This window comes from Poromitra crassiceps, assembly GCF_964638095.1.
Source record: "Poromitra crassiceps genome assembly, chromosome: 12".
NCBI lineage: Eukaryota > Metazoa > Chordata > Actinopteri > Beryciformes > Melamphaidae > Poromitra > Poromitra crassiceps.
In genome coordinates, this window is record NC_139632.1 from 15,115,657 (window position 1) to 15,129,538 (window position 13,882).

General features: G+C 45.1%; 1 protein-coding gene across 1 annotated transcript in view; it reads left to right on the forward strand.

Moving 5' to 3' along the window:
- Positions 1 to 13,882, forward strand: part of cep350 (centrosomal protein 350) — a gene marked incomplete at its 5' end in the record, with an annotated part of 41,970 nt that overhangs the window by 20,087 nt on the left and 8,001 nt on the right. Inside the window, 18 exons of the mRNA XM_083647226.1 lie at positions 210 to 421; positions 1,058 to 1,221; positions 2,702 to 2,812; positions 2,986 to 3,126; positions 3,290 to 3,432; positions 3,724 to 3,831; positions 3,947 to 4,113; positions 4,496 to 4,707; positions 5,063 to 5,341; positions 6,360 to 6,509; positions 6,724 to 6,887; positions 8,489 to 8,611; positions 10,482 to 10,741; positions 10,907 to 11,115; positions 11,676 to 11,841; positions 12,464 to 12,624; positions 12,805 to 12,908; positions 13,299 to 13,372. Coding sequence (XP_083503352.1) covers positions 210 to 421; positions 1,058 to 1,221; positions 2,702 to 2,812; positions 2,986 to 3,126; positions 3,290 to 3,432; positions 3,724 to 3,831; positions 3,947 to 4,113; positions 4,496 to 4,707; positions 5,063 to 5,341; positions 6,360 to 6,509; positions 6,724 to 6,887; positions 8,489 to 8,611; positions 10,482 to 10,741; positions 10,907 to 11,115; positions 11,676 to 11,841; positions 12,464 to 12,624; positions 12,805 to 12,908; positions 13,299 to 13,372 — 2,948 coding nt within the window. The remainder of the gene's footprint in view (positions 1 to 209; positions 422 to 1,057; positions 1,222 to 2,701; positions 2,813 to 2,985; positions 3,127 to 3,289; positions 3,433 to 3,723; positions 3,832 to 3,946; positions 4,114 to 4,495; positions 4,708 to 5,062; positions 5,342 to 6,359; positions 6,510 to 6,723; positions 6,888 to 8,488; positions 8,612 to 10,481; positions 10,742 to 10,906; positions 11,116 to 11,675; positions 11,842 to 12,463; positions 12,625 to 12,804; positions 12,909 to 13,298; positions 13,373 to 13,882) is intronic.

Below are 13,882 nucleotides of genomic sequence, written 5' to 3' on the forward strand. Positions count from 1 at the left end.
ATATTCAGTGTAATATGGTTTATGTAGTGCATATCACAGTGACGTTAACCTGAGAGTTGCAAATGTATCCAGTCTACAACATATCTTTCAATATTAGCTTAATACCACAGTAGGGATTCAATGCATCCATTTTCTAACGGTAAACCCTAAATTGCTACATGAGTAACTCAGCTTTCCCTCCCTGTTTTGTTTCTTTACCCTGTCTGTAGTTTGGGGCTGGACAGTAAGAAATCTCCAGTGGGCAGACGAGGCCTGGCTTCTCCTTCTGCCTCTCCAGGCCCTGGCTCTCCTCGGGGGGCAGACTCTCCCAGCGATTCCCAGAGAAGTGGCTCTCTGGTGGGAGCAGACCGCCTGAGCATAGACCTGGGTCTGGGGAACGGATCCTTAGCAACACACGCCACAGCACGCAACAAGACAACAGGTATATAATGAACTCGAGATGCATTGTGGAGCTGGATTTTTTAGTTATTTGAGCTGATATCTAAGAAATTACATTCAGAATGGTCTTTTCTCTTTTGCATTGTTTAAACACTGGAGAGCGTACGTTTAGAAAGCTTCAGGTGATGCATTCAGGTGAAAGTGAAATGTAAGGCGCTCCTTCAAGCTTTAAATCTGCAATCAAACTGTCTTACACAGATTACCTTGTAGGTATGTAGTTAATTCCGCCCTCCCCTTCAGGTTTATTTTAGTCTCAAATTTGAACTGACATTAAAACATTTTAAACTTAACATAAAACATGTCATTCTGTTTAGGGTTTGTTTTTGTTTTTGTTTTTTTCCCTCCCCTTAATAAAAAGGGGGTTGTTTAGACACATTTGTCGTCATTCAGATTTTGATCAAATGTCACGATGATATTGAACCGTTAGCTGAATATATCGTTGACTTACTACTATATCGTTAATATTGATATACTGAGCATCTACCTCCTCAATCATCTTTTGGTCCTTACACATTTGTATAACCTTGGTTTGGATGACAGAAGAAGTGCAAAGAATACTCTGCCAACAACCCCTCGGCTTCACTTCTCTCTTTCCGTATCTGTCTCTCCTTCCTCCCAGGTGAGCTGCTGTATGCCCCTGGAGTCTTGCAGCAGCGTATGTCAGCAGAGCTCAACTACCTGGAGTCCATCGAGGAGTCTGTCCGCCAACTGGGGGACGTGGAGAGGCTGAGGGGCGTGTCCATGGCTCAGCAGGAGAGCGTGTCATTGGCCCAGATACTCAAGGTGAACGACGCATCTGATCTATGTATTATGAAAATTAAACTTAAACTATAATTACTCTCATTTCAGTTCTCCTCTCTTGTGTGGTTACAGATGATAGAGGACATACTTATGGGTTTTTCGTCAATACATTTTGATGGACTGCTGCTGCACAGTAGTGATGTGTATATTACTAAATCTTTTGATAATTAAAAGACAACACACTCAGAATTTTATAATAAAACATTGTGTTCTATAAGCAGTGCTTCTATGTATGTAATTCTGGTATAGGCTCTGTTTGCTATCTGTGTAGTAGCTAATGTTTTTGCAACTGATCAGCTATGTAGCAAGAGCGTTGTAATGATAGTCATGAATGTGCCATGGGAATGTACAGAATCTGTTTATGTTGCATATTGCGTACTTATATTTAAGCAATATATCACGAGAGCAAGTGTGTTGTGGTGAATATATCCCCCTGATCAGTTGTTATCCCACGAGGCCGCAGGCCGAGTGGGATAACAACTGAGCAGGGGGATATATTCCACAACACATGCTGCTCGAGTGCTATATTGCTTTTATAAAAGGGTTCCAAGTATAATAATATAATAATAATAACACTATAAGTCCGACTGGCATGGTATTCTGAGAGTCAGTTGAAACACTACTGTAAGGCGGGACCTCTAGCAAGAAGATAGACGTGCGGGTGATTTGATTGGATCGTTCTGGAGACTGAAGTCGACATTGGCCAATCCTGGCGCTTGCCTGGACTTTTTACAAAGCCCGACACCAGAGCCATATGCCCACACCAAGTAACGTTACGTCTTATTTAGAAATGCGGGGTTAAGAGTGAGGGCGCGTGAGAGAGGGGTTAAGACATTAGCCCGCGTCTATTCTTGTACAAAACATCATTTTCTGCGAAGTATTAGTAAAGTTATAAGCGAAGATCGATTCACAAGGATCTGAAAAGCTGTCTCCGCCATTTTGTTTTTGAGGTACTTTTAGTAAGAGAGTTGCGCCATCATGCGTCCGACTAGTGACCCTCCATACAGCAGATCAGGAGAAAGCTGTTTGGCTCGAGTGCAGCGCTGCCTTTTAGTAAGAGAGTTGCCATGGCAACCAATAACCCATGGCCATGGGTTATTGAACTCGGTTACTGGAATTATACAATGGCTGTGAACCAATCAGATAGCTTGATTTGAGAGAGCCATTTTATAATGTGTATTATACTATATTGTGAGCTTCACCAGTGTGAATTATACTTGAAAAGAATTCCATATATATATATATATATGTATATATTTATATATATTTTTTTTTCTTTCTTTGGAATTAATTTATTGGGAATTCAATAAAACTTTTGTTACTGCGGAACATTGACATTCTGAAAATCAGTTGAGGAGCTTTTTTAGCCCCCATAAATGTGAGTGACCTGCTACTTTAGCATAATGGCTCTGTCTATATTTATACACTGTGTTAACCTGCTCTCTGACCTTTAACCCTGCAGGCCCAGCAGCAGCGCCATGATCATGACCTATATGAGCTGAAGATCAAGGCTGAGAGGGAAGCTCTGGAGGCACAGCTCCAGCTGGAAGAGAGCAGGCAGAAAGTAGCCAGGGTAAACACACACACACATACACACACAAAATCAGTTTACTCTCACATACTGTATATTAACATACAATACGTAGGTACATATTTGTTTCCTCAACTTTTGAATACAAATGTAATGCATATGTGTGTATATACGTGTGTGTTCACACGGATGTGTATATGCATGGCTTTGTCCAGGCCCACGTAGAGCTGCAGGAAAGCAGGGTAGCAACCCAACAAGAGACTTTGGGCGGCCTCCAGGAAAGCACGGTGAAGATGATGAGTCAACAGGCTGAGGCAGCACGCTACACAGCCGACGCTGCACGCCACATCAAGGAGGTCAGCACCTACTGCTTCACACTCTGCCTGGAAAACGCTCTCTGTCGTCATTTTGTAACAGTAGCCGATTCATTGTCGGGTCTCCGTAAAGAAATGCAAACGAATGCACAGGAGGGATTTTAAGCATCATATTTGATCTGCGCGTTGTCTCTTCGTCTGCCAGATGACAGAGTTGGCACGCTCCCAGATAGCTGGGGCTATGATTGTCCCTGCTGCTGCTGCTCCCGTCACCAGCCTCTTGGACCAGCAGAGGGAACAGCACGGCTCCGGCATGAAGCCACTACAGGCCAAAGCTGATACTGACAGGTAAACTACTGTTGTTGTTGTTGTTGTTGTTGTTGTTGTTGTTGAATTAAGAGCTATGTTATGGAGCATTTACACATCAGTCTGTCTTTGTACATGGAGTTGAACATCTCTACAACCAGTTTACTTATCATCTGTGTGTAAATTCTGAATTGGATTAAATCACATGCTTACTTGAAGAGAAGCTACTCTATATTGCCACCTCCAGTACAGTAGAAAGCCTAGTATGATGGTCAGTGTTACAGCGGATACCCCTAAGTATATGGTAAGTCCCCTTTGTGTGCTTTATGATAGCTCCAGGAGCGAGATGTCAGGCAGAAGGGCCCGGCCAGAAGAACCCCCCTCTCCCCTAGATAGCTTCAGTCACTCTGACTCCCTGTCCTCCAGGAGACCCAATCTCAGGTACTAAATGGACCTCTCATGTAGCGCTGATTTCACAGGCTTGAAGGAAACATAGTCCCTTTTTTTTCCACAAAAGGAGAAACTAAATCAGCCTTTTTCTCCCCTCTCTCCTCAGTGGAGGAGACAGCAGCAGCCACCTCAGCCCGTCGCATGTCTCCTCAGACCAGAGGGAGTGGAGGAGAAAGGAGGCGGCAAGCAGCTCCATAGAAGATGATGCTCCAACGGCAGCAAACGAGTCCCTCCGCAGTGACAGCATCCCCTCCCTACTAGTGGATGAGAAAGGTACTGCATGGAAGGCACACCACTGAGATGACCATTTTAACACGCATAACATGTCCATGTCCACGTCAGTATTTCCCCTATATTTATTCGGCAGTGGGGGGGGGCACCGCAACAGAAATATTGCCACCACTAGGAGAGAAAATGTGAACGAAATATTTTATTTCTATTGCGCATAATCAAGGCAAAAGTAGAACCAAAACAGGGTGGGTTTATGACCAATGCAGGAATTACCACCAAAGATTATGGATGGAAAACACTGGCATATGCACACAGATGCACACATTACACCTTCAAATGCTGTGAAGTCAAGCTAGGTATGAACAGTTCAACTGCTTTTAACATACATACATACGAGCTCATCTTATTTCTGCTCCTTCAGCAGACAGCACGTCAGTGGCGACAGAGTGCTCCTTGAAGTTTGACGAGTCCATGACCGAGGATGAGATCGAAGAGCGCTCCTTCCGCTCTCTGCTGCCGTCTGAGGCGCACCGCCGTGGCACTTTGGAGAAGAAGCCCCGCCCACACGAGGAGTCTGAGGAAGAGACGGCCAATCACAACAGCACATTGGTCTCAGTGGCACACAACAGCTCTAAGGTGAGAGGGCGGTGTATGCACACACACACGCGCAAACCTGCTTGCACCCTAATGACTCTCTCAGGCTGAGTCAGTGTTTGCCAATGGGAGGAGTGTGTAACCACCGGCCAGTGTGATTTTTCCATCAGAATTTGCTGACTCTGTGTATCCTGGTAGTCTGACGAGATTCTGGTTTCTGAATGTTACTCACTGAACATTTGTCTTCTCTCCCCCAATTCTCCCGTCATCTGTAATTACTTCTGTACATATCACTTCACTACCTGTTTTCCCTTACTCTCCCTACAATGTTTCCCACCATTACATAACCTTTGACCCGGATATGTCCTTCCTTTTCACCTTCCGTCCTCTCCCGCAGCCTCAAGATGGGAGCATGGCCTTCTCTGGTGGCCAGGACAGCTTCTCCCAGTTCACCATGGACATGGTGCGTCAGTACATGAAGGACGAGGAGGTGCGGCTGCAGCACCAGAGCTCTCTGCTGCATCTCCGCCAGAAGGCCCTGAAGGAGAAGACCAAGACGGAGCTGGCATGGCTGGAGCACCACAAGAGGCGGCTGCGAGACAAGGGGGAGGATGACAAGATGCCACCCATCAGGAAGAAGCAGAGGGGCCTGCTGATGAAACTGCAGCAGGAGCAGGTAGAAACTGGAATCTAGTCACAGCTGATGAGGTGGCTATTGTGTGACCCCAACCATAAGGCATTAGAGGTCATTAGAGATGTGACTGATTGGTGCTGAGCTGACACCACCCTGACCTCCCTGTGTAGGTGGGGAGAATTTCCCCGTGGGTCTCAATAAAGTATTACATTATTATTACTAATCCCAGTTAAAACTATACTTTCTGAGTAAAATGGGGCTACAAAATAGGGTAAAGAAATATATAAAATAAAATAAGTAACTGTAAGGAGATACACATAAGTGTATAACATCTTAAAGCCCCATTGTGTTGTTTTTCTAATCGGGGAAACTGCGCCCCCACCTAAATGCTCCACTTACCTGTTTGTACGTTCAGATATCAGCCTTATTTGACTGTTTCTGCTTGTACTCTCTGCTTTGCTTACCTTTCTGCAGTGTTTTTATAACTGATTCGCTCAGGGGGGGGAATAGCTCCAAATACCCCCAAATGTTCTTGTCTCTTGTTAAAGTGAGAGTAGTAGCTATTAGCTAATCAAGCTAGCAAGAGGAACACATGTCACTTCCTATATGCACTTCACAATAAAATCGTCCCATTAGTTTGTCAGCGGAAAACTTAATTTGAAGGAGCTGTGCAGGAAATGGAGTTAAAAGTTCCAGGCCACTTGACAGGCTCCTCGGCTCCCTCACATTCTCCCTATTAGAAGTCGCTGACTCGCTATACCATCAAAAATGATTAAAAAGCTGTTATATTAAGGTTAAAAAAAGAGTTACATAATGCGGCTTTAAAATGACTTATCCCTTATTGTTTTCATCTGGCACCATCCACCTCAGTCATGAAAGTGACATGTGGATGGAGGAGGAGGAACGGGTTTAAGAAGTCTTTCAGTATTAGGCAGATGCTTTGCCATAGAGGCATGTTGCAGTGTTTGTATTCCATCACATAGATGAATGGAACTTGCGAGGCCATCTTTGCACACTAACAATGGTGTCGTCTGTCTGTCTTCCTCCTCTGTGTCGCCAGGCTGAAATCAAGCGGCTTCAGGAGGCCAACAAGGCGGCGAGGAAGGAGAGGCAGCTGCTGCTGAAGCAGCAGGAGGAGATCGAGAGGATGAGAAGCTCTACGTTCAGACTCAAGGAGCGTCTCAAGTGTGCCGGAGGAGAAGCGCCACCTGTTAGTACTGAACAGTCACCTAATCAACTTTCAGTCAGCGATTTAAGTGCAATATTGATTGTTCAAAAAGAGGGGAATCTTAATGGAATCAATAACGGAGCGTTCGGCTCGATACACATAACTACAGGGCACGCTGCCGCACATTTTAAAGCTTCGTATAATGGGTCTCCTCATTAATGGTCTGTCCGTCTGTATCCATTTCTCCGTCCTTCAGGAGACTCCCGTGTCAGAAACACCGGTGTCTGGAGCAGCCTGCCCCAGCACGAGGCGTGTAGATGGGGACGTCCGCAGCCCCTCTCCCCCGCTCTCCATCTCTGGGAGCGAGACCAGCAGCATCATGCAGAAGCTCAAGAAGATGCGCTCCCACATGGATGAGAAGTAAAGACCTTTTCACCTTTGTCTCGATTTCCAGACAGTAACCAGTGTTCCTTTTGCCTGCTTTGGCGGAAAATTGGAAAATGCACTAGAGGAGATATTCCATGGGGAGGAATGTTGGATTTTCTCCTCTATTGTGTTTTTAAGAAGTAATGTTAGAGCAGTAGAAGAATGACTGTTGAGGTTCTTCAGGTCTTTTGAACAGAGCTTACTGCAGGGTGTCCCGCTGTCCTGTCCTATGGGCTTTGCTTCTGTTGTGCTTTTAAACTAATTTCATGAAAGTATTCCCAGGCAGCACCATACGAATTCATAAAAAAAATCTTAGTTCAGATGTATTTGAACAGTCTGGCAAGTGCCAAAACCTGAGTATAATTGACTCACTCACGATCCAGTTTTTGGTTCACTGAACGGCACCATAATGCATCTCTTCCTATTTAATTGACAATGTGTTAGCTGAGCTACCTCATGTGACTGAAGAGGACGGCACATCCCAGCTTCCTCTTTGTGTCTAAAGGGTGTGGTGTGGGTGTGAAGATAAGCATGCTCCATGTCTATAACGGACAAACAGTCACACTAACTGACTGCCACCTCCCCCCAACATCAACTCTGTGCACCCTGCAAACTATACTTTCTTAGAGGAGCTTTACTAGGAGATAACAGTCTTGCGATTGTAAAATAATGTCAGGCAGTAAGAAGATCAGGCTGTATTAAACTGTCTGAAGTAATCGTATATACTAATACTAACGACCTCCAGATTAGAACAAGTATAATTGAATTGATACGTTTTCAAAATGATAAAATATCGTTCATTTCATCTTTTTTCCTAACAAGCACTTCCTCTAGTAATTGCCTACATGTAACCTTCAAATACGGTTTAGTTGCTAACTGAAGAAGTACAGGGCTCTAGTTTTCATACCCCCACCAAATTAATTGATGCATTTAAGTGGACAAGGGTCTTTGCATTAAACCTATTTGTCATGCATTTATTTGCTTGCTTGCCTTGGTCTGTAATGATCTTATCTTTTGGCTTAACTGTCCCTCCCCTTCCCTTCCCTCTGTCATTCTGTTTTATCAATGTCCTATTGTTGATCATAGTTAAGGCGATTGTATGTAGCACATTATGCTTTTATATTTACCTAATACTATAATAGAACATCAGCAAAATGAGCAGCCAGCTTTTGCAACTTTGTAGTGTTTTTAATCTTTTGAAATTCCTCCAATTTGAGCATTTGATGAAGGTGCAGGGTGACAGACCATCCACCCATTCACCCGCCTTCATATGCAGAATTGACATGGATTCCGGCTAACCCCCAACTCCACCCTCCGAGACACACGCACACTTACACACACTTGGATATCTATTCTATTGTAGGCCAGCTTAAGAGAGTAACAGCCCTATTTGAACCTGAAACCTGACAGACTGACACCTCCCGTGCGATAAAACCACATTTGCTCATATCTTTCTTCTTTCTCCCCTTCTCTCTGCTTGTCTTCTGTTTTCAATGTTCTTCGGTTTTTTTATATTCCTTTCCACTGTGTGTGTGTGTGCGCGCGACTCTTCTGACGTTATCTCTGTCTGCTGCGTGTTTGTGTGTGTGTTGTAGACACTGTTCTCCTGTCCACTACTTCTTCTCTGTGTTCACGGCCCACCACTGGGCCTCCCTCAGTGTCTGTCTCCCCAACCTCCACCCCAAATTCCAGCTATTTATCTACAACCAGTTGGTCAGGTACTGTACAGTGCTCTCTACCTCTTCCCCGCACCTCGCCTTGCCTCACCCCCACCCCCCCTCCCACCCCATGGAGCATGCTTGTGCTTCAGCCACTGCCACTGGGACCTGGGTGGGGGGAGGGGTGGTGGTGGGAGGGTGGATGATGAGTGGTTGGATGTGTAGGTTTGTTTGCTTTGGGTTTTTGTGTGGTCTTGAGAGGTTTGACCTTCTTTCCAGGATGGAATTCGGGGGGTTGGTTTGAGTGAAAGTTTGAAAAACACCCAAGGAAAGCTGCCATGCTGAAATGATCTGACCCTCCGATAACTTAATTGAAATACAGAGATACATTTTTATTATGTTTAATTTGCAATATTTTCAGCCGAGCACTGCATGCAATGTCACCATTGTTTGCATGAAAGTACACTTATTGTGAAGGATTTCCAAACGACCAAACAGAGTCTCTTTGTACAATTTGAACAATGCTCACATTGAAAAAGAATTGGGGGGGTGAGATCATTGGGTTTTGTAAAGGTCAAAGGTCATGTACATTTTAGTGGGAGTCTTCCTTATTGGAGAGGAATCTCAAACTGAATGCTGGGATTTCTCCAGTTTCTATGTGGTGGTGTGTTTACTTTTGGACACTTTCTTCCCTTTCTCTCACCATTTAGAAATAACGATCGGGTCGCAGGCTCATCTCTCTTCAGTCGCTTTCATATTGGGACTGTCGGCTGGTCACTTCTAGCCCAGTCATTGAGATACAATGTTTTACACCACACTAACCGGGAAGTAAAAGACGTCTCTTTAGCAGAGGACAGAACAGAGACGGAGTGCTCTACTCTTTAATGAGACCAGTACATCTTAACTAGCCCTCCTTATTAGGTAACTGTTGCCTGGGATTGGATAATAAGTACAGATGGAGAATGGCTGTAATAGAGTTTGGAAGGACACTTGAAGAGGCCTGCAGCTCTGCTCCTGCAGTATCTGGCCTGCCATCAGTATGCATTAGGTCCAGAGATGGGCCCCCTCTATTAGATCAAGGCTAAATAACGCTGTACTGTAATGGCATCCGAAGCTGTGGAAGACCACATTAAACAACAACCACCTACCGTGCTTGACTGCGCTTTATTTTGATAAGGCGTACCTGTTAAGATACGCATCATCTAGTAGCACACAAAGTAAGGAGTTAAGACGTCCCTGGGTTTTATAAATAATAAGCTTTATTTAATCTTTCTTCTCATTTGTCCTGGTCAGGAGAATACTGTAACTGGAAGAGTTCATACTAAAGAGACACCCATAGAGATATAAGTCTATGCTTGGGGTGCAGATCCCCCCCCCCCAAACCAACCTAGCTGGTCTGGATTTAACTGTTAGTATATGTTTGTGTTGTGTGTGTGACTGTGCCCAACCAAAGCCCTTGGTTTCAACCTGATGCATGTTTCTTACCTGGACATCTTAACTATTAGTTCAATAGTTGTCCTTTTCTCCTGTGTGACGTATCATCACCTTTTGCTTTTTAAACATGTTGACGGGTACTTGTACACTTTTGCATTGGGATGATTATTCTTATGAAAGAAATCGGGGATGCATGGTTTCGGCGTGTGTGTATATTTGGACAAAGGTTTGAGGTTGGGTTTGCAGTGAAAATGGGTTGTGCAGGTGGATTTTGGGTCTGCTTGCTTTTGCAAAGTCGCAATCACTTAAGCATTCCTAATGCTGTTTGTCTTTGTTCTTCTGTTCCTCTTCTCCTCACCGGTTTGCCGCTGTCCTTCCCTGTCCTTCGCCCATCCTTCCTCATCTGCCCTCTCTTGACTTGTCTTCATCCATCCATTACCCTCCTCTCTCTATGCACTCCTCTCTCTCTCTCTCCCTCCCTTCTTACCTTCCACAGGTTCCTGACTAAGCGGGAGCAGCAGCTGATGCAGAGGCGTCACCATGCAGAGGAGCTGCTGGAGTGGAAACAGCGGCTGGACCAGGAGGAAGCCGAGGTCCGCAGGATGGAGAAGGAGGCCCTGGCCGTCTGGGAGCAGCAGGCGCCTCGGGTCAAGGGCCGCGACGCCTCCGAGAGTCGGGGAAGGGAGAGCACCGACGTCAGCCCCGGCTCCAGTCACCACCGAAGCCTCGAGCAGCACGGGACCGACAGCGAGAAAGGTGACAGCCGCTCGCCGAGATACAGCCGCCATGTTTGAAAGGCAGATAAATGGGAGTGTTAGAATGGAACGTAGGGCAAATCTCATGGTTTGGGGAGAAGGTTTGCGGGCGTGTATCAACGTTCTTCCAGGTCAATAAACATCACTTCATCTGTCTCCGTCTAAGTGTCCTCAGAGTGTGCGAGCGAGGCCGACTACTCCTCAGTGACGCCTGAGTCCAGTATACACACAGAGGGGTCGGTGGCTCAGCCCCCAGTCAGCCCATCATCAGCACCACCCGCCTCAGTCCCTGAAGCACCCGAGGCCTCCGTCCAGATTAGCCCAGCCAACTACACTCAGGACTTCCCCTCCACCTCTCTGTCACCTAGCAAGCGAGTAAGCATACATCTGACATGTCTATTCTTTCAGGTTTGTTGACTGAGGAACTCTGAACACTTTCTAATGCAAGATTATCCTGCTTTATTCCAAATTTTGTGTTCCTCCCTAGTAAGAGCTGAAGACTAAGATTGCTCACTGTCAAATTTGGGCCTGTATATTTATAACCCGGTCTAATGTGGAGAGTGAGATTTCTGTCCTGAAACCAGCCTCACCCCAGGGAATTCTGTTTAGATGCTTTTGGCGGAATTTATAGCCTCCATGTCAATGAGCTATGAAAAGAGACAAGACTTTGCCGATTGGAATGTCAACAGTAGACGGCAATTGCTAATTGTTTGTTCGTTGTTGTTGCTGCACTGGTGTTAGATGCTTTGCTTTATATTGTGTTTGGGACCAGCAAAGTGCTGGACATTGGTTAGTTTTACCGCACATGTAAAATATTAATCTGAGCATGTCTCTACGTTCAGTCCATCCTGCAGTGTTTAGCGTATCTTGATCATATCCTCCTTTCTCTCTCTCTCTCTCTCTCTCTCTTTCTTCCTCCTGTTTGGTGTCTCCAGTCTCCTCCAGCCAAAGGCAGCTTGAGCACTGCCGTCTCTCAGTCAGATGGCAGCAGCAGCAGCAGCAAAACCATCAGGCAGCTCCGCTCCGCCTCCTGGACGGCCAGCCAGACGCAGACCCAGCCCTGCATCCAGCCCACTGACACCGCAATGGTCACACAGACTGGTGAGTCGCCCCAACAACAACAACAACAACAACAACAACACACACACACACACACAGAATATCTATCTTTTTAAATTGAGGTTGGTGGAGGAGATGGGGGGGAAAGCAGAGAGAGAGTGGCCATAATGCAGCTATTGCTGGCACTGTAGTCAGACATAATGCGATGCTGCCAGGAATGCATTATCGGAGCACTTCCCTGATACCTAACCTGCTTAGCTGTGTGGTAGGAGGAGAGACCATTCCATTGCACTCAGTCACAGCACAAGCAGAGGCAGTTGTATAGGTCCAGTATTGTATCTGTTTTATTCTTTTTTTGGGCCAATATTTCAACCTTTACATAGGGCACACTTGTGCATTCCAGTCTTCTCCATCACTTCAGTGTGTAATGCCAAGCTTTATAATACGCAGATATTTTTTGTTCATTGTGCACAGGCCAAAGCAACATGCATAAAAATGGGACTATATACATTCTTTGTAAACATACTATACACTAATCTCCAAAGAATTAGGTTTGAGTTTGAGTGGGCACTAAGTTGGATTACTCGCAGAGTTGCTAATCACAGAGTCCTGGCACTGGTTTAGCATTCTAACTGTGATTTCTACCATCTAAATGTGCTTTCAGAACCCATGTCAGACCAGAGCGACATAGAGAGCCGTATCAGGGCCCTGAAGGAAGAACTCAGGAAACGCAAGTTTATGGCCTCGCAGCTGAAGAAAGAGCAGAAGAAGAGGGACAAGCAGCGCCTGAAGGCACAGGAGGCCAACCTAAAGAGGCAGCTGGAGGTAAGTGTGTGTGTGTGTGTGTGTGTGTGTGTGTGTGTGTGTGTGTGTGTGTGTGTGCGTGCGTGCGTGCGTGCGCGTGTGTGAGAATGTGTGTAGGTGTGTGCATTTATCCGTGTATAAACAAATTGAGGCGTATCTAAAGTATGTTTAGAACCTTTTTTCTTTCTTTCTTTCTTACAGTTCTATAATGACATCATCCAGAAGACTAAAGCAGAGCTGAACAAGGAGGCAGACTCAACACCTGATGCTCTCTCCTCCAGTATTAAACCACCTCGTCCACACAGGTACCATAACAGTTGCCAACGTGACATGCTTGCCTGTGATGTCTTGTAATATATGAAGGATGGGAGATTTGGGGTTAAATTTAGAATTTAGAATTTAGAAATTCCTTCCTCCAGACGATGACTTGAGTTCCAGACTTCTTGAGTCTGCCTATTTTAAAGCCGATTACACTCGGACTGTAAATTCAATGTAAATTCATATGCTATGCCTCCTCCACTCGTGTATATATTGGACTGCACTTGCAATTTTGTGATTGTCTTTTTGTTGTTTTTCTATTTCTTTATCGCTGAATATTGACATGACCGCTACGCTGCATACTGACACTAAGACAAATTCCTCATGTGATATTGCATACTGTGGCAATAAAAGTGATTCTGATTCTGTCTCCCCAGGTCTGAATCCAGCAAAACCTTTAAGGTTGTGTCAGACTCAGAGAGGACCTGTGTTGATCCTCCATTCGGCCAAGGTGGGTGTTCGATTTTTTTTATTTTTTATTTTTTACCTTTATTTGACCAGGTAGTCACTTGAGATCAAAGATCTCTTTTACAAGCAAGACCTGGCCAAAATGGCAGCATCTAAAAACAACAACAGCAACAACATAACAACAACAACAACAAAACAACAGATATGCAAAGCACAAATACAGACAGGAACATTAAAGGCAACGTGGTACAAGATAGATTAAAGAGACAAGATTAAAAGAGATGAGAGATAGGAGAGTGGGATAAAAGGTAAGGTAAGAAAGATGGGGGAGGTGAGGTCGCTGAGGGGAGAAAGTCAGATAGGTTAAGGTACAATAAAACATTTACATTGACCCATCTCCTTCTTTAAAATGTCTGTGATTTGAGCTTTAAACTCTGATATGGTGATTAAAACCTGCAATCTCAGGGTTTTTTGAAGTCCATTCCAGGCAGACGGAGCAGAGAATGAAAAGGCCCTTTTCCCGAACTCAGTGCGAGTTCTAGGTACTGAGGCA